Source organism: Panicum hallii, chromosome 7 (assembly GCF_002211085.1).
Source record: "Panicum hallii strain FIL2 chromosome 7, PHallii_v3.1, whole genome shotgun sequence".
NCBI classification, from domain to species: domain Eukaryota; kingdom Viridiplantae; phylum Streptophyta; class Magnoliopsida; order Poales; family Poaceae; genus Panicum; species Panicum hallii.
In genome coordinates, this window is record NC_038048.1 from 44,975,223 (window position 1) to 44,993,950 (window position 18,728).

Sequence of the window (18,728 nt, forward strand, 5' to 3'; positions counted from 1 at the left end):
GCATGGGCAAAGAGAGGAAACTGCGGCTCAAAGGTACATGTATTGTAAATTCGAAACGGCGAAGACCGCCCAAGCTTATAAGCTGGACGCACTCGCCTTGCGTTGGTGAGGTGGGACAAAATCCCCTCCCAACGCGCGCCTGATCAGGCAACCATCTCGGGGGCATCAAAGGCGAGACGCGCGTTACCTACGGCTCGTCGCGCATATCATCATGTGCGACGCGCCGTAGGTAACGCGGGTCGCGCATAAGTCCACGAACAGATTGAACGGGTGAGCCCTCGGGGCCCAGTCCCACACCAATGCGCGACGGGCCGTGGGTACCGCGCATCGCGCATTCCCCGGTTAGAACGCGCCGCTCGGCCTTCTTGGGACTTAGGTCAAATTTTCAAATCGTTCACACCCGTTCTCTGCTCCCCGCCGCCGCGCCGTCCTCTCGCGCCGCCCGTCGTCGTTGAGCCAGACCGTCACTCCCTCGCGGCCGTCGTCCCCGGCCCCGCAGCGCCGCTCCGCGCTATCGGTGCCCCCCGGGCCCGAGCTCCCGTCCCCGCGAGTGCCGCCGCCGTCGAGCCTTCCCCGAGCCGTCGCGCCGTCGTCCCCGGCCCCGCGGCGCCGCCCCAAGCCACCGTAGCGTCGTCCACTGCCGCCGTAGGTGAGCTTTCCCCCTTTCTAATTAGTCAGTGTTCATACCCTACATATGGATGTATGAGGCAAGAAACATCTTCCATGGACACACATAGTATGTTTTGCTACACAGAATTGAAAACAAATCAAATTATCAAGAGCAAAAAGAGACCAACCTAGCCAAATAAAAAAAAAGAGCGGTTAATGACCAAAGATTAAGTCATATATTTCAAAAAATGGAGATTACTTTGCGAGAATATGTATCACTAAAGCATTAAGCATGTCTAGGCCTAGGTATGGGATTCATGCGGTTACTCTATGGTTGTATCTGATTCGGAGCGTTTACTCTATGGTTGTATCTGTTTTTTTTTCTTTCTCGTGTAGCACGATGTTCAGTGGTCCGGACAGTGTGCAGCAAGCTGCAGGCGGTGAGGACAGTGTGCAGCAACCTACAGATGACAGAGCATCATCAGGACGGCCGGCACGGTCACAGTCACGAGCTAGCACGTCTGGTGCTGGCAGAAAGAAAAGGTCACAGACAAGGTGGCCATCAGATGTGAAAAGTTGTGGCCGGCTCAATTCTGAGGCAGCACCCGAAGACCCGTCAATCTTGGTGAGATTAGCACGGGTTTGTGGCCTCACTGCCCGGCAAAGGGTGCCACTCACCTTGGAACATTTTGATGACTTGTCTTGGGACGACAAAAAGAGAATCTTCGAAAACAATATTCAACCCTATGTTGAATATCCGATAGAGTTGCACGATAAGGCTATGAAGCATGCTATGAAGATCATCTCTAAAGCCTGGAGGAGCTACAAGAACAAGTAAAGTGTTGTCACTTACTATTGTCATTTACTAACATTTTTTCATTATCTACTGTCACTTATGCAGATTTATTGTTTTGTCGTGCAGGCTTTTAAAGTGTTGGAAGAAGAAAGAGAACCCTTTTGACAAGTATGCGGACTTGACCAAAGAAGCCTGGGACGAGCTTGTTGAAAAGTGGAATACTCCCGAGTTCCAACAGTCAAGTGAGTATTTTCGGGGTCTCCGAGCGCGGAACGAGCTTGACCACCACCTTGGCTCAGCGGGATATGCTGGAAAGCAACGCAAGTGGGAGCAGGAGGATGAGATGCTGGCAGAGAGGGGCATTGAGAATCCCTATGAATCGTTTGAGGGACGGCTGGCACCATTTATGCGTGCTAGGTCAAAGCTCACGGAGGATGGCAATATCAATTTCTACAGCACGAGCGCTGAGGAAGTTGCTCAAAGGGCTTTGATAGAGAGCAGCCAAGGTTCAAATGAAGGAGTGAGGGAGTTTGATGCGCTCACCAGGGCTTTGGGAACCCGTGAGCAACGGGGTCGTGTCCGTGGTATTTCCAGTCAGTTGACCTGGAAGGAGGGGTTCCCTGAACACAAAGGCAGATACCGGAAGCGGACTCGAGACTCCTCATCAAAGGTTGACATAGATGAGATCAAAAAGCAGGTGAAGATGGAGATGTATGGAGAGCTAAAGACTGATATCGAGTCTCAGGTGACGGTGAAGATGTTTGGAAAGCTAAAGACCATCTTCGAGTCTCAGGGATTGTCATTCCCTGATTTGCTGGGGAGTACGATGAGTGAAGAGAGAAGAGACAGCTTCGCTTGTACTGCAGCGGGTGCTTCTTAGAGTAGAGGGACAGAGAGGGCAATTGTGCCTACATCAGTGGAGCCGGATACGATAGATGGCTTGGCTCGTCCGACCCGATGCAGTCTTCTCGTGCAGCTGGTCGGAGATTCATCTTTCATGGAGGTCGGGAACGGGCTTGTGTATCCCGGTATGTCCCAGCTTGAAGGTGTCCAGGTCAGTGCATTGGTCTTTGCCTCTCTTTTCTTTTCTCCTATTTATTTTTGTTTTTTTCTTTTGGTATGTACAACTTGCTTGAGATTTAAAGGCTTTGTTGTTGTTGTTGTTGTTGCAGGTCAGGGCTGATTGTGCTGTGGTCAAGATTGACTACGTGCATGAGTTTGCTAAGAATATCAAGCTGGAGGTGCCACCAGATGACATGACCACCACTTTGCGGGATGCAATTGCGAGAAGGGTTCAGTGGCGGAGAGCTGGTATTCATATTGATCCAGCAGATACAGATTCAGTACCGACCAGTCAACCTCAGCCACAGAGTGCTGCAGTGCCACCGACGTTTTCTGAGCCATGCCCACAGCTGCCGGATACACGGGAAGCGTTACCGGATCCGCATCCTCCTGTCCCTACTCAGCCTCAGGTTACCCCCCTCCACCTGTTCCGACAGAGCCAGCTACCGCTCCCAAGAAGCCAAGCAAGGCTAATCCTGTGAGGAAGAAGCAGAGTAGGCCGATGGCGACGAAGCGGGAGATCTCAGAGGGTAAGAAAAAGGTGGAGCGGATAAAACAACCGGTCACAAGGGCTTACACTTCTGAGAATCCAAAGTACAGGGTTGGAAAGGCCTTGCTTAGTGTCTCTGAGCTTCGGGCAGCAGGTCAATATTGTGTGGACCTGCACAACTACTACATGCAAAATGTCAATCAAGCCGAGGAAATCATGGTGTCATTCGAAGAGCGGCACTTTCTGCAGCTTGAGGGCAAAGGCAGCATCTTTATTGTTGCCTGGAGCGATTTGTTCGACCTTTTCAACCTCGACGCTTTGGATCTTTCTCTCATTCGGTGCTTTGCATTGTAAGTCGATTAAGACTTGTTTCCATTTCAATGCATTTGATATACGTTCAACAATTTAAGTCGTTTCTATTTCAATTCATATGGATCGTGTAGGCACATGCAACAAGAGACAAGGCGTCGAACCGGAAAGAAATGTGGGTACATTGACCCACAGCTGATGACGGTGACATTTATGAATTCAGATAGAGATAGCTTGGTCAAGTGCGCACATGCAACAATTAAACTTGTTTTCATTTCAACTTGTAGCCACATGTAGTCACTTGTTTCCATTTAACACATGTAACCGCTTGTTTCCATTTCAACTTGGTTAGGTACATGGTGAAGTGCATGCGAGTACATGCTGACAAGGAGCACATTGTGGTGCCGTACAACCCAGGCAACCATTGGGTTACACTCATCATCAATGTCAGGAGCAAGCAAGTCTTCTACCTTGACTCGAGCATTCCATCGGATGAGTCGGGCGCGCCTCAGATACGTGATTATTCTCTAGTCATCTCAATCCTTGACGAGTAAGTTTGTTGTTTGCTTTAGTTTTTTATCATTTGCCCATTTCAGAAGCATTTGTAATATAACATCCGGATGTCTGTGTTTAGATCTCTTGACAGGCATCTTAGGGCCAAAGAAGGATACAAAGAACAACGTCAAGCTGCGTTTACACATCACACCGCGTGGACGGTAACTACTATAACTAAATCGCTTTACTATTACGATGTTTTCTTGGTTCTAAGTGTCGCAAAATGCTAATTTCTATCTATCTTTGACATGTAGTGCACACGGCAACCCTCGGGTAACTCATGTGGGTTCTATGTTTGCCACAACATGCTTCTAGTTGCAGAGAAACCGGATTTCACGGTAAGAATTATCACGTGTTCTAATTAAAAAATATCTGTCTTCATCTTATATTCTAACTGCTTGTAATTATATTTCGAAGGACGAAGATGATTATTTCAATCAAACGACGATTGGTAACGTGAAGAATATCCGAGAGAGGCTAGCGGGGTTCCTCATGATGGAGGTGATCAACACAAAGGGGGAGTTCCATTCACGATAGCACAGCAGGCGACATTGAGCTAGATTGAGAGACTTGCTTTGCATGTACTCTATTGTTCTTATCGATCATTGTTGCTAATTGATTGTACATGTGTTATATAATACTATCTTTCCTTGTGTGTATCGCACTGTGTGAATTGTATGGATGCGTGCGATGATTGCGGTGAATTCTGTGAATTGAAATCTTTTGCAGGTATTTGATTACAGCTGCCAAATCCTGGCTAGTTCCAGGATGCAGCTGGGGAAAAAAAAGATCGCTGTTGGAGGTAGACTAATGCAAGACGCGCCTCGCTTAGGCCGCGACTCTCAATAGGCTCCCAGGGGCGCCTGTGTCAAGCCAAGGCGAGACGTGCCGTAAGTGAGGCGCATCTCGCATCTGTGACTAATGCGAGACCCGCCTAACCTAGAGCGCGTCTCGCATTTGGCTCCCAGGGGCGCCTGTGTAAAGCCAAGGCGAGACGCGCCGTAAGTGAGGCGCGTCTCCCATCTTTGACTAATGCGAGACCCGCCTAAACAAGAGCGCGTCTCGCATTTGGCTCCCAGGGAAGCCTGTGTGAAGCCAAGGCGAGACGCGCCGTAATTGAGGCGCGTCTTGCATTTTGATAATCTGAGACGCGTGTGAGGCTCGTCTCAGATTACTTTTTAATCTGCGACGCGGTAATGCGGGACGCGACCACTGCGCGTCTAGCATTTTGCCTAGGGCGCGTCTCAGATTAGGGCTTCTGGCGCAGTGAAGTCAACCAGTAAAATGCTCAGTGAGAGCAATGTTGTGGTAAAGACTAAATCGGAAAATCTACCTCCGGTCAGGATTAGTTGACGTTTCCGACAGCCACATTCTGCTGATTGCAGGTCATTCTAGCTGTCTAAAGCGTCAAATAATTCCATCCGGAGGTAGTACATAACAAGGTACTGCCGTACTGCAATGAATATATCAGATAAACTTCTCTTGTAAGGGCCTGTTCGTTTCCCACCCTCTAAACTTTAGACCCATCACATCAAAGAGAATCTTACTATTTAGAAGTATTAAATAAAATCTGTTTATAAAACTTTTTGCATAGCTGGGTGCTAATTCTCGAGACAAATTTAATGAGCCTAATTAATCCATAATTTGCCACAGTGATGCTACAGTAATCATCCGCTAATCATGGACTAATATACCTTATTAGATTCGTCTCGCGAATTAGCACTAGGGTTCTGCAATTAGTTTTGTAATTAGACTTTATTTAATACTTCTAAATGACAAAATTCTCTTTGATGTGACCCCTCTAAACTTTAGGCACCAGGAAACGAACACACCCTAAGCCTGTGAGTAACTGAAGATAAAAACAGACTCATCATAGTACAAAAGAAATGACGCATTACCGATATAAATATCAATACCTTGCAGCTAATGTTTCACACACACTCAACCAGTAGAGTGGCTACCTATCCTGGAATTCACTTGTCATGTACAGTTAAGGTAAGACTCTTACACTGTTGCAAATCATAAGACTCGTGCATACAAAAAGTAGTCATTTAACATCTAACGGCCTCCTAACACCGTGAGCCTCATGTCATTCATGGACGGTACCCTGTTGTCGCTGCCTCTTCCAGGTTGGGCATCCCTTCGCCCAAAGGCAAAATACACAGGCTGCAGTGGTGTTGGGAGTGGTGTGGTTTTACTCTCTAGCATCAGCACAACTGTTGACATGAGCGGCCTACAGTTCGGACTGTCTTGAGCGCACAAAAGCGCTATGTGGGTGCATCGTGAAACTTCATCCAAGGGACAATCCTCCTTAACATATGGATCCACTAAATCTTCTGTTTTGCCATCTTTCCATAAGTTCCATGCCTGAACAAGTGAACAGAGAATTTTCTTTTCAATGAGCTAATATATGTTCAGTGAGCAGGTTGTGGTGCTGGATTGGGAGCATCACCCGAAACTTACATAGACTATAAGATTAGGGAAGTCCATGATAAGATGTGGTGAGCTGATCTTTAATCCACTCACAATCTCCAACAGTAAAACACCAAAGCTGTAGGTGTCAGACTTGACCGAAAATGCACCTTCCATTGCGTACTCAGGGGACATGTAGCCACTGTAAAAACGAGTCATCAGTAAATGAGATCTGCATAATTTGAACAAGTGAAAGATTATAAATTCCCTCTGAATAATAATACGATAGTGCACGAGTTACTTACTATGTCCCAACAATCCGGTTAGTATTTGTTTGGTGCTGATCACCACAGAATATCCTGGCCATACCAAAATCTGATATCTTAGGGCTCATCTCTTTATCTAACAAAATGTTGCTTGCTTTGAGATCCCTATGAATTATAGTTAATCTTGAGTCCTGATGGAGGTACATAATTCCTCTTGCTACTCCCAGGATTATCTTGAACCTTGTCGGCCACTGAACCATTGATTTTCTTGCAGAGTCTGATAAGAATAATATGGAACAAGGGACATATGCATATTTATTTGTTGAGTTTTGTAAAAAATACGAAAAAATAGAAATTGAATGTACCAAAGAGGAAGTAATCCAAGCTTTTGTTGGGCAAGTACTCGTAAACCAGCATCTTCTCATCTTCATGAATACAGCAACCTAGAAGCTTAACTAGGTTCTTGTGCTGCAGTTTTGCAATCAAGACTACTTCATTCCTGAATTCCTCCGTGCCTTGTCGAGAACCCTTGCTTAGTCTCTTAATAGCTACTTCCGTGGTACCATCCAACATTCCCTGCATGATCAATATAACAATCAAAAAAACAGTTACAGAATATATAATTTTTTATCAATATAACAATCAAGTGAAACTTTTTGCTAGTACCTTGTAAACTTTACCAAAACCTCCCTTGCCAAGCATGTTGGTGTCAGAGAAATTGTCTGTTGCTGCAACAATGTCGTTGAAGCTAACAAATGGAAACTCTATATTCTTGTTCCCTGCTTCATCAGTAGATCTCAAGTACTCTAGCATCATTTTCTTTTGGACTTTCTTCTTTTGTTGTTTGCCTGCTAGTAGAAACATCAATGGACTCTTTCCCCTAAACACTTATGCATTAGTGCTGCATTTTTAAAACAAGACCTATTTTCTTTGTACCTCTTCTCTTACATTTCCAGACAAGGGCTGCGAATGCTAGTAGCAGCAGACATGCTACAATTGGCAGTAAGATCTTCAGGAATTTTTTGTTCTTTTGAACTGTGTAAGTGGAAAAATATGTCGTCAGAACTTACTGCAGGAAGCAGAAAGCATTGTTTGCAATTGTGTGAGTTTACTTGCACAGGTTTCCATGAGCGATCTGCGAATACTTTAAATCTAAATAGATACTGACCTGTTGTGAACACTGAAGAACATGCAAGACATTAACTGATAGGCTTTTGATATCATGGTAAGTTTAGTCAGGTTGCGTTACGTATGCTCATGCACAATAACTGCTGCAAAAATAAAAGTAAGGTTTGGCATTTGTTATACTTTTTTTCCCCTACTTTGATAGCGTTGAAACTAGCACAGAGTAGAGAAATGGTTGCTGCTATGGTTTATTTGATGCAAGTCGGTTTTAAACCCATTCAGGCTCTGCTCAAATTTCAACTAAATCATAAATTATTCTAGAGCAATCTCCATCTTCCTAGTATCTTACAAACATGCCATAGAGTAGCGATGACAACACACTGTCACACCGAAGTACTAAACACTAATGCAACTTCTGGTGAAAGAAGGATGACTGGATGAGGTGTACGGAACCCGCGTACCAGGAGATTCGCCAAGCCGGACGTACAAGTTCTCTCCAGAGCTGGCTTTCGCCATGTCGATGAGATCCCCTGTCCAAACCAAACACCTCGATGTGTCGCTCATAGTGCCAGCTTTTCTAAGGTTAGCGTACGCGTACGCCATACACGAGCAGTTTTTACTGCACTCGGCCGCACACTGGTCGAAGCTTTTATTCCTAATGTGCAAGAATTTGTCAGGGACCTTCATGTTAGGCATGGTCATGAAATTGTTCTCCTTTCCGCATCTTAGCGCTTCCTTTCTCTGGCATCCTCTGGATAAGTTGAGACTGTCGACGAGCTCGAACCCATCAGGGCACCGGCATGTCGTCGGCACAGTTGCCGCGTCGCAGTAACCAAACGGGCCACAAGAGGCGTAGATGTCACAGTAACTGGGGGTGTCAGAAGCAACTGTCCACGACAACGTGGTGTTGTTCCAGCTCAGGAGGCTCAGGTTGCCTCTGTAGTCGAGCAAGATGCGTGTGTAGGGTGACCCATCAGAGACTGTGAAGTCGTAGTAGAGCTCATCCATCCTGTAGAAGAGAGACTCAGACACGACAGAGGTGGTGTTGCTCTGGTATGTGCCGCCGGATACTGAAACTTCGTTGACAACCTGGCGTCGTTTGTACGGCAAACTCCCCTTCCAGATGAAGATTTGAAGGTTCGATCTGGGATCGATGCTTGAGGAGAAGTCCCCGCTAGATGGATCATCAGGGCCCTTCCAGGCAACGAGGCGTCCAACCACCTGTGCCTTGTAGCTCAGCAAGACCCTCGTGCTTGGAAGTATAGTGTCGGTGAGATGATCGATGCTTTGCCATACGACCGTGCCGTTGAGCAAGCGGAGCATAAAGTGACCTGAGTCGTCCAGAACCGCGACAGCTCCGTCAGCACCTCCAGCGGTGGTGGTGTTCGCCGTCTTCCAGACAGTGCGTCCTTCAGAGTCGAACAACACCATCTCTGAACTATTGGTGATGCTGAGCTTCACGGATGAATGGTTGGAGATTGGGCTGTCGCGATTGGCGATCCACACGACGGTGCGCTCAGGGATGCTGTGGTACCAGATTCCAAGGTACAAGCTCTTGTTGGAGTTGGTTGGGGAGAAAAAGCCAAGAGCAAAGACTCGCCCCTCAGAGATGAGCATGTCGCCGGGGGAGAGTGATTTTGGCTGTGTTAGTTGGTTGTTGGACTCGCAGAAACAGCTCAAGATCAAGAACAGGAGGAAGAAAACATGGAGGTTGGCCTTGCCCATGACGTTCTTCAATTCTGATTTGTTTGCCTCTGAAGAGGGAAGAAAGTAGCATAGAGCCATGGAGCAGTTGGACCGCAGAAATAGATGCATACTCTACTTGAGATTTCCCATCTTTCTCGGGGCGTCAAATCGAAACGTGGCTCTCATAGAATTAAGACGTGGAGAAATAAGGGCGGCAAAATCTGCAATAATTCAATCCCGTCCCCGTGCGTGGAATCTGGGAAGAGAGGGCGAGAATGAAACTTGAACGCACTACCTTGGAACAATTCAATTTGAAGCTCGAAACAATTCAACCTTGGAACATCTCGATGGAGAGTGCCGACGTGAGAAGAAAATCTGCCGCCACAGAGTTAGCAAGATGGGACCGTTGAGATAGAGAGATGGCGAAGTGAGAGGGAAACCTTCACTGTAGGAGCTAGAGCACCTCCGACTGGTGTACTACACTGGAATGGGCTAACAGGTGACAAGATGATGCTGAAGCTGGGAGTTCAGGAATCGGGAGTTTCTTTCTTGATCTCCAGAAATCGGGAGTTTCGGGATGCTGAACACTGGACTGGAGAACACCATGAAAAAGCTCTTAACTCTGAAGCCTGTGATCTGCTATTTGTTCAGTTTACTTGGGCAGTTGGGCTGTACAACATCAGTGGGCCACAAACATCAAGGGATGTGGTGGACTTTGGTTTTGGGCTCGGGAGCGTTTGATGCCCAAATAAGTGGAGAAGGCGTGCGAGGCACGGGGGGCCATCGCTTTGCTCGCCGCTCGCCGCTGCCAACGTCACGGCGGCGGCGACGGAGAAGTAGCGGAGGTCGCTAAGGCACGAGGCGGAGGAGGCACGAGGCGCGGCCATTCCTCCTGTCTCCCGTCTGCGATTCGACCGACGCCAGGGCCAGGCTCGCGACGGTCGCCGTCATGACACCAGGTACTACTTCGACTCTGGCTCTCTATTCCAATCGCAACAAATCCGGTGAAATGCTTCCATCTGGTGGTCCCTTGAACTCGTAGGGATCAATACATACAGATACAGCGGGCCAGTGCTGAAAACAACTTTGGGAGTTTAGCTCTTGTAGTCGGTCCATAGTGATAAGCTGGTAACAAAAACAAAGCAGACCTCATGCCAATTACGAAAAAGTATTCCATTATCTAGAAGAAGAACACTATTGTTGGAACCGCCCAAGATCAGCTCGCCTGCAAACAAACTCCGGCAAGAAACTCACGCGGACGCACACACGCAAGAGCTGGATTGAGATGAACACAGGTAGCTTTGCGGCGACGAACGCCCTTTTCTGTCTTCTCTATATTCAACAGCAACTACTGCCCGGGTCTCACGCGCACGCTTGAACTTATCTGCAGCTTCCGAGCCTCCAACTCTGATGTGCTGCACGTACGCCGCATGAAACGGTCCGCCGACCTGACCACGAGCCACGACACGAACGTGCCCAACTAAACATGCATGCAGCTAGCTAATTTGCCGCACTCCACTCCTGAAGACCTGGTCATCTTGCTCGCCGAACTGCAACACAGGCAGCAGCTTATCGCCCTGGCTAACAAGCTAAATGTGACTAACACATGACCATGTCACGACTAGAACTCCCGGCCACAACGTGAACTCAACACGTTTCCAGCCACATGCTAATGCAACACTTAAAGTAAACACTACGTACATGACCTACATGCACGCTACTGACACATGCAAAGACTCAAGACTAACTTAAGTCATGATTATTTCCAACAACTATTTCTTCCTGCTCTAGTTTTGTGTCGCTTAAAAACAGGTTCCTCCTGGGTTTTCCCCTTTATCAATAACCGATCACAGTATGCGGGAAAATGTCGGGCTGAGAGCTACGAGGACCTGAATCAGGACATCCTCCCTGCTGCTTCTCGGTTTCCATGTTTCTGCAACCATTCTGGTAGGGGGTAAGAAAAAAAGGGTAGTTCGAAGTGCGTCTGTTTCTCCTTCCTTCTTCTTTCTCTCCTTCCTGTTCAGTCTGAGCCTGCTCCTGTAAAACCAGACTCTTGTATTTCTGTTTGCTCGTCCTCCCTGTTCGGTCTGAGCCTGCTCCTGTAAAACCAGACTCTTGTATTTCTGTTTGCTCGTGAATTGAATGGAAATGGGGCTTGACCTCGTTTCAAAAGAAAAAAAAAGAAGAACACTATGGAAAAAAAAAGAACACTACGGAAATGGGGCTTGACCTCGTGAGTTGGGGAAGCTGGGCTGTGTTGCCCCAGGCCGTTGGGCGCCCAGAAGAGAGGAGGTCCGGGCCCAGCTTTGTTGGGCCGGTGTGCCCGCCGCTGCTTCAAAAAACCGAGGCGCAGTCAATCGTGCAAAAGTCCTTTCTATCTCCTTCGACTTTAGGATAAATCCGCGTTCCCTCCCCAGACAATAAAATCGTCCGCCTCGGCTGCTCGGACTTAAGATACCGGACACATAATCTTCATGGCAGTTTCTCTCAGTGATTTTCCTTATTCTTTTATGTTTATTTTGACTGAATCTTTAAAAATCATAGTAAATCATAAAATAGAAATTTTAATTTTGCTGAACTCCACATAAGTAGATCTATGCAGTGAATATATGATATGATATAATTTAGTAAAAAAATTATTATACTTTTAGATATATACTTTTTTATAATTATTTAATAGCTACAGTTTCCGTAGTCTAATTATAGTGAAATTTTTATGGTAGGCTAATCATTATATGTGTGAGCTTTAGTAGAAATTCCATACTCTATGCTTGAGAAAGAGCCTCTGTGGAATTTAATTGCTCAAGCATATATGATTCAATGAGCATAAAAATTTTACTACAGCTTATGCATATAATGGTTAGCCCACAGTAAAAAATTTCACCATAATTGGATTACGGAAACTGGGGATATGAATTAATTATATAAAAGTATATATCTAAAAGTATAATAATTTTTTTAGTAAATTATATCATATCATATGTTCACTGCATAGATCTACTCATGTGAAGTCAAACAAAATTAAATTTTCTATTTTATAATTTTTATAATCTACTATATTTTTTTTAAAGATTCAGCCAAAATAAGCATAAAAGAAAATAAGGAAAACCACTGAGAGAAACTGTCAGGGTCCGGTATCGCAAGTTCGAGGAGTCCAACTGACGGATGGTTTTATTGCCTAAAGAGAAAACACGGATTCGCCTTGAAGTTTGAAGTTTAATGAGGCAGAGAGCACTTTCTCCGCCAAGAAAAAAAAACAATGGTCGTTGGATACTTGGATCGGTAATCAGAGCTCAAGACACACGGCGAGGACGACAACGCGGGCGAGGTGCCAAGGAAGCAGTGACCTTCTCCGACCGTCAAATCCAAACCTAGCTGTCACCGGACAAGGCATTGAAGGGTGTGGGACAGTAATTTGGGGAGTGACGGGACAAATCAGCGAGGACCCGGTCCGAAGCAACGCAGACCAGTTGGACGGCGTCAGAGCCAAGGACGACGACGACGCATCCATCGTCTTCCTCAGCCATCAATGCAGGTATAATTAGGTTGGGCCACGGAGATATAGGGTTGCCGGCCGGCCAAGGGCAGACCGGTTCAGGGAGCTCATGGAAGATTTCTAGACTGCATCGCTCGATCGCGTAACCAAATTACCAAGCATTCTGCGCTGGAATAATGTCTAGTAATAAACTGTTCGCGAAGCCGGGTGTGTGCTAGCATGTCCACCTGCAACTAGCTAAGCAGGTGAGGCAGCCAGTGCCAATGCCAACGAGCCCGCGCTGCGGAAGCGGTGTGATCCCGCTCAGTGGGGGCGGCGAGGTGCATGGTGGAAGGCTGGAAGCTGATGCTGATGAGGGGGGGGGGGGGGGGGGGGGGGTCGCAGCAGCTGGCCAGCTGCTACGAAGCCATGGTCGGCATGCAGTGGAAGAGAGAGTTGACACACACTATTTAAGTGACTCCTCCAGCTAACAAAACTGCATTTCACCTGTTTAGCCATAATAAAGCTATGGGAGAACAGCGAAAGGCCTAGCAAGGGATGATCTTAGGTACCTTAAGAAAAAAGTAATGATCGCATTCGATCTTAATATTAAATTTGATTGATTTGGGGAGAATAAATCTGCCATGGGATAGCTAGACTGACCCTCTTTTAATTTAGAAAAGGACCGGTTGATTATTTCGACCGGAAAGATATAAGTAGGTGTAGGTCCAGGTCCTCCAATGATTTGAGTATATAGATATACCGATATTTGGTGCTAAGAATTGATATCATCACGTGCGTACAACATGTAATGCAGTGGTAGTAGGCAGTGGCGGAGGACGTGATAAAATCAAGGTATTGCCGAGAACGGAGGTAGGATGGCGGCAGGGCGCTGGCACTCAGCAAGACGGCAAGGACGGCGGCCGGAGCGGCGCCAATGTGCGGAGGCGGGCTGGAGCCGGACTTGCACGCGAAGGCGCGGACGCTCCTGGGAGGCTGGGCTCATGCCCTCAGCCCTCCGCCGCCGTAGCCCGCAGTCCCGCAGGCCGCAGAGGCGCAGACGAGGCCGCGTGGACCGGGGACCGCAGCAGCGCAGCTCCTGCTGCAGCCGCCGCCGCCTCTGCTCCGGGTCGGCGGGTCCTCGAGGTCCACGGGCGCAGCCGTGCGGGCGTGCCACCGGGCACCGACGGGCGGCGGCGTCGTAGCCTCGTAGGCCCGGCCTCCGCCGACGGCGTTGCTCCGGAGGACCGGAGCAGAGGCGGGCGGCGGCATCGTAGGCCCGGCCTCCACCGGCAGCGTTGCTCCGGAGTCCGGACTCCGGAGACCGGAGCAGAGGCGGGCAGCGGGCGGCGGCGGGCGAGCGGCGGGCGAGCGGCGGGCGGCGGCGGCGTAGGCCCGGCCTCCGCCGGCGGCGTTGCTCCGGAGACCGGAGCAGAGGCGGGCGGCGGCGTGCGAGCCTGCGAGGTCGGGATTGGCCGGACTCGGGAGCAGCCAGCAGGAGTCACGGTGGGGATTGGGGAATTGGATAGGGTTAGTTTTTTTTAGTTGGGCTAGGCCGAGCCGAGGTATTGCCCGAGCAATACCGGACCCTCCGCCACTGGTAGTAGGTACCTAGTACTCTAGCAGGCAAGGAGAAAGAGGAGAAAGAGACATAGTAAGATTATGTTTGGTTCTTTAGATCTAAATTTTAACCCTATTTTACATCAAAGAGAATCTTATCATTTAACTTTTTTTACAGATGGATACTGATTTATGAGATGAATTTAATGAGTCTATTAATCCATGATTTGTTACAATGATGCTACAGTGCAGCTAGCAACCATGATTACAATCCCTGTGCGTACAGATCTAAATCATCTCATGTGGCTGGATTTATAAAACCCTATTTAAAAAAAACGCTAGATGGAGATATTCTAGACGACCAACTACACATGCAGTTTAAACTTTTCTACTATGGCGTTTGCTCGTGCTTATGTCAAGTTTAATTGTGAGTTTGTGACATTTACACCTTTTTTACTACCATTTACCGTTTAAATCGTCAAGCTTTTAGGACCTAAACTACACCCCACCGGTTACACCTTTTTTTACTACCATCGTCAAGCTTTTAGGACCTAAACTACACCCCACCGGTTGTTTAGCATTTAAAAGGGTCTAGATGGGTTTAGGCGAAGACGATGTCTTCACTTATTATTTATTAGAAAAAAGGCTAATTTAGATGTGACCTTCCTTTGACAGACTAGTAGGCAGTCAATAACAGTGAACTCGGTCAATCAGCCGTAGAAATTTGCTCTTTCGCCTACTGAAACCAGTCTCAGTGGAGATTTCATAAGAAGTTTTATAAGTATTAAATGTTATGCCACATTAGCAAATTTGCTGATATGATAAGGTAATTATAAAGAGAGAGAAGAGAGAGTTTCATAAAATAAGAGAGGAGTTTTATTACCGTATCATCATGATACTTCTTTAACTCGGTTACTAAGTTCTCAGTTTTGATAACTGTATAACAAAACCATGCACTGAAACTGGTTTGAGAGAGAAGACCTTTAGAAGATAAATTCGGTATGCACAGTAGATGTGATTGTTTATACTATGTGTTAATGGTAAACATGTGATCGACCAAAGGTGAGCACCAAAGTTTTCATATATATAGCGGCCTCACATGAGACCCTGATGATATGTCTCTTGGGCAAGGACAAATCATCGCTTATGGCGGCACCCACAATCAAGTTCACCAACCTTCCCCTGCTGATCCTCCCCATCCTACTCCTTTTCCATAGAGCCTCCGGTGCCGGCGGCATTGCGTCGGACACGCTCAACAACGGCGGCAACATCACCGATGGCGAGACGCTGGTCTCGGCCGGTGGCTCATTCACCCTGGGGTTCTTCTCACCGGCCGGGGTGCTAACCAAGAGGTACCTCGGGATCTGGTTCACCGCGTCTGGTGTGGACGCTGTCTGCTGGGTGGCCAACCGTGACACCCCACTCAACAACACCTCCGGCGTGCTGGTGATCGGCACCGGCGGGAGCCTTCTCCTCGTCGACGGCCCTCGAGGCCAGACAGCCTGGTCGTCAAACACGACCGGCGCATCCGCCTCTACGGTGGCGCAGCTGCTCGACTCCGGCAACCTGGTCGTGAGCGAGAAGAGCAGCGGCCGCCGCGTCCTCTGGCAGTCGTTCGATCACCCATCCAACACCTTGCTCGCCGGCATGAAGTTCGGCAAGAGCCTGAAGACCGGCGCGGAGTGGTCCCTCACGTCGTGGCGCGCGCAGGACGACCCGGCGACGGGGGACTACCGCCGGGTCATGGACACCAAGGGCCTGCCGGACATCGTCACCTGGCATGGCAACGTCAAGAAGTACCGCGCGGGGCCGTGGAACGGCCGCTGGTTCAGCGGCCTCCCGGACATGGCATCGGACTTCAAGCTGTTCTCCGTCCAGATGGTGAACGGCCCCGACGAGGTCACCTACGCCCTCAACTCCATCGCCGTCTCGCCCTTCTCCCGCGTCATGCTGGACGAGGTCGGCGTGGTGAAGGTGCTGGTGTGGATAACGGCGAGCCAGGTGTGGAGAACCTTACCGTGGTTGCCGCGCGACGTCTGCGACGAGTACGCGTCGTGCGGCGCGTTCGGCTTGTGCAATGTCGACACCGCGTCGACGCCGTTGTGCACCTGCGTCGAGGGGTTCAGCCCCATGAACCGGTCGCAGTGGTCCAGGAGGGAATCCTCCAGCGGGTGCCAGAGGGACGTGAAGCTGGAGTGCGGCGGCAACGGGGCGGCGGCGACGGACCGGTTCACGGTTGTGCGCAACGTGAAGCTCCCCGACACGGACAACGCGACGGTGGACATGAGCGCGACGCTGGAGCAGTGCAGGGCGAGGTGCCTCGCCAACTGCTCGTGCTTGGCCTATGCCCCCGCCGACATCCGAGGAGACGGTGACGGCAGTGGCTGCGTCATGTGGAAGGATGACATCATTGATCTCCGGTATGTAGAAAATGGGCAGGATCTCTACGTGAGGCTGGCAAAGGTTGAATCAGGTAAGCAAAAGCTGCACCAGTAACAGATTCAGATTCTGAGGCAGCATTCATCGTCTTATCTGCTATGATTCAGATTTCCTTTAATACATGTCTGCAGCTACCAGGAAGGGGAAGAATGTGGCAAAAATTGTGCTTCCAGTTATGGCGTCTGTGCTAGTGGTCACGGCCGCGGGCATGTACCTTATTTGGATCTGCAAGCTTAGAGGTAGAATCAGAGCCACTTCACTACAAAGAATGATTTAGGAACAATGTTTCTTTACTAGTACAAGTTTCAGTAACAAATGGTATTGCTTTCCTGTCAGGCAAACGTCGTCAGAGCAAGGATATTTTGAAGAAGGCGATCCTGGGATACTCGAATGCGCCAAATGAACTTGGTGATGAAAATATAGAGCTTCCATTTGTCAGCTTTGGAGACATTGCAGCTGCAACAAACAATTTTTCTGCGGACAATATGCTCGGGCAAGGTGGCTTCGGCAAGGTTTATAAGGTTAGGAAAAAAACTTTTAGACAATAGAGATATCTGAATTATGAGCTATAGCGCTGCTTGTTCAGTTTAAAGAATGGTGACATCATGCAGGGTACGCTGGGACAGAACATAGAGGTTGCAATCAAAAGGCTTGGTCAGGGTTCCGGACAGGGTGTAGAGGAATTCAGAAATGAAGTTGTTCTGATTGCAAAATTGCAGCACAGGAATCTCGTTAGACTTCTTGGTTGCTGCATCCATGGAGATGAGAAGTTGCTTATTTACGAATTCTTACCAAACAAAAGTTTGGATTTCTTTATTTTTGGTATGTTTGACCTTACATTTTTTTCCCCAAAAAAGAAACACCTGTCTGACATATAGATACCTCTGGAATTGCTTATTTATAAATCACCATTATTTCAGATGCTGCAAATAAATATCTCCTTGATTGGCCAACACGTTTTAAGATAATCAAAGGAATATCTAGAGGACTTCTTTATCTCCACCAGGATTCAAGGTTGACTATAATTCATCGGGATCTCAAACCGAGCAACATTTTGCTGGATGCCGATATGAACCCTAAGATATCGGATTTCGGTATGGCAAGAATCTTTGGTGGAAACCAACAAGAAGCAAATACCAATCGAGTTGTCGGGACATAGTGAGTAATCATGCCTCGATGTTTAAAATGAAGTCCATTTCCCTATACTAATTCAGACTGTCTGAACTTCTTTTGAGCAGTGGCTATATGTCTCCTGAATATGCAATGGATGGCGCCTTTTCTGTCAAGTCAGATACATACAGCTTCGGTGTCATAGTCTTGGAGATTATAAGTGGACTGAAGATCACTTTAACTCGCTACAAGGGCTTCCCTAACCTACTTGCATACGTAAGTACGGCAGTATGCTTAAACTTTCCACAATCTTTTTTTGAAGGGTAACTTTTCACAATTCAAACAAAATCAAATTACCGAATTTCCTTTGACACATTTGGTTCAGGCATGGAGCTTATGGATAGATGGCAAATCGATGGATCTGGTGGACTCATCCCTGGCTAAGAGTTGTTCCCGAACAGAAGCTTTGCGGTGTATCCAGATAGGACTGCTGTGTGTGCAAGACAATCCAAATTACAGACCGCTTATGTCATCGGTGGTGACCATGCTGGAGAACGAAAGCACACCACTTTCAGTCCCCAAACAGCCTGTGTATTTCTCATACACGGGGACCCAAGGAACGACAGGAGAAAACACCAGCAGCTCCGTGAATAACATGACTCTCTCAACGGTGTTGGAGGGACGGTAGATGGTTTAGGTTACGCTTGTGTTTGTATGTCAGTTTTTAGAAACAGATGTCTAATACATTAGTACTGTTTACAATGTTTTTCGAAAAGTTAAATTGCTATTGTTTGAGAGGAGAAAAGTTAAATTGCTATTCACTTTGGGCTGTTA

At 47.8% G+C, this 18,728-nt stretch overlaps 2 protein-coding genes across 5 annotated transcripts; one reads left to right on the forward strand and one right to left on the reverse strand.

The window, feature by feature from the left end:
- Positions 1–5,694: 5,694 nt before the first annotated feature.
- Positions 5,695–9,833, reverse strand: LOC112900181 (G-type lectin S-receptor-like serine/threonine-protein kinase B120). 4 transcript variants are annotated; one of them, XM_025968960.1, is made up of 7 exons: positions 8,086–9,833; positions 7,448–7,534; positions 7,166–7,347; positions 6,865–7,075; positions 6,539–6,776; positions 6,285–6,435; positions 5,695–6,188 (listed from the first exon to the last, which is right to left on the reverse strand). In XM_025968960.1, exons 1-7 carry the CDS (start codon positions 9,437–9,439, stop codon positions 5,880–5,882), a joined length of 2,532 nt encoding a protein of 843 aa, XP_025824745.1. In that variant the 5' UTR covers positions 9,440–9,833; the 3' UTR covers positions 5,695–5,879. The 4 variants fall into 4 exon arrangements, with proteins under 4 accessions (XP_025824745.1, XP_025824744.1, XP_025824742.1 ...); XM_025968959.1 differs by having other exon boundaries at positions 7,166–7,350; XM_025968957.1 differs by having other exon boundaries at positions 7,166–7,350; positions 7,436–7,534.
- Positions 9,834–15,445: 5,612 nt separating this feature from the next.
- LOC112900284 (G-type lectin S-receptor-like serine/threonine-protein kinase At4g27290) lies at positions 15,446–18,728 on the forward strand. Its single transcript, XM_025969090.1, has 7 exons — positions 15,446–16,818; positions 16,916–17,023; positions 17,121–17,305; positions 17,396–17,606; positions 17,705–17,942; positions 18,023–18,170; positions 18,280–18,728. Exons 1-7 carry the CDS (start codon positions 15,456–15,458, stop codon positions 18,580–18,582), a joined length of 2,556 nt encoding a protein of 851 aa, XP_025824875.1. The 5' UTR covers positions 15,446–15,455; the 3' UTR covers positions 18,583–18,728.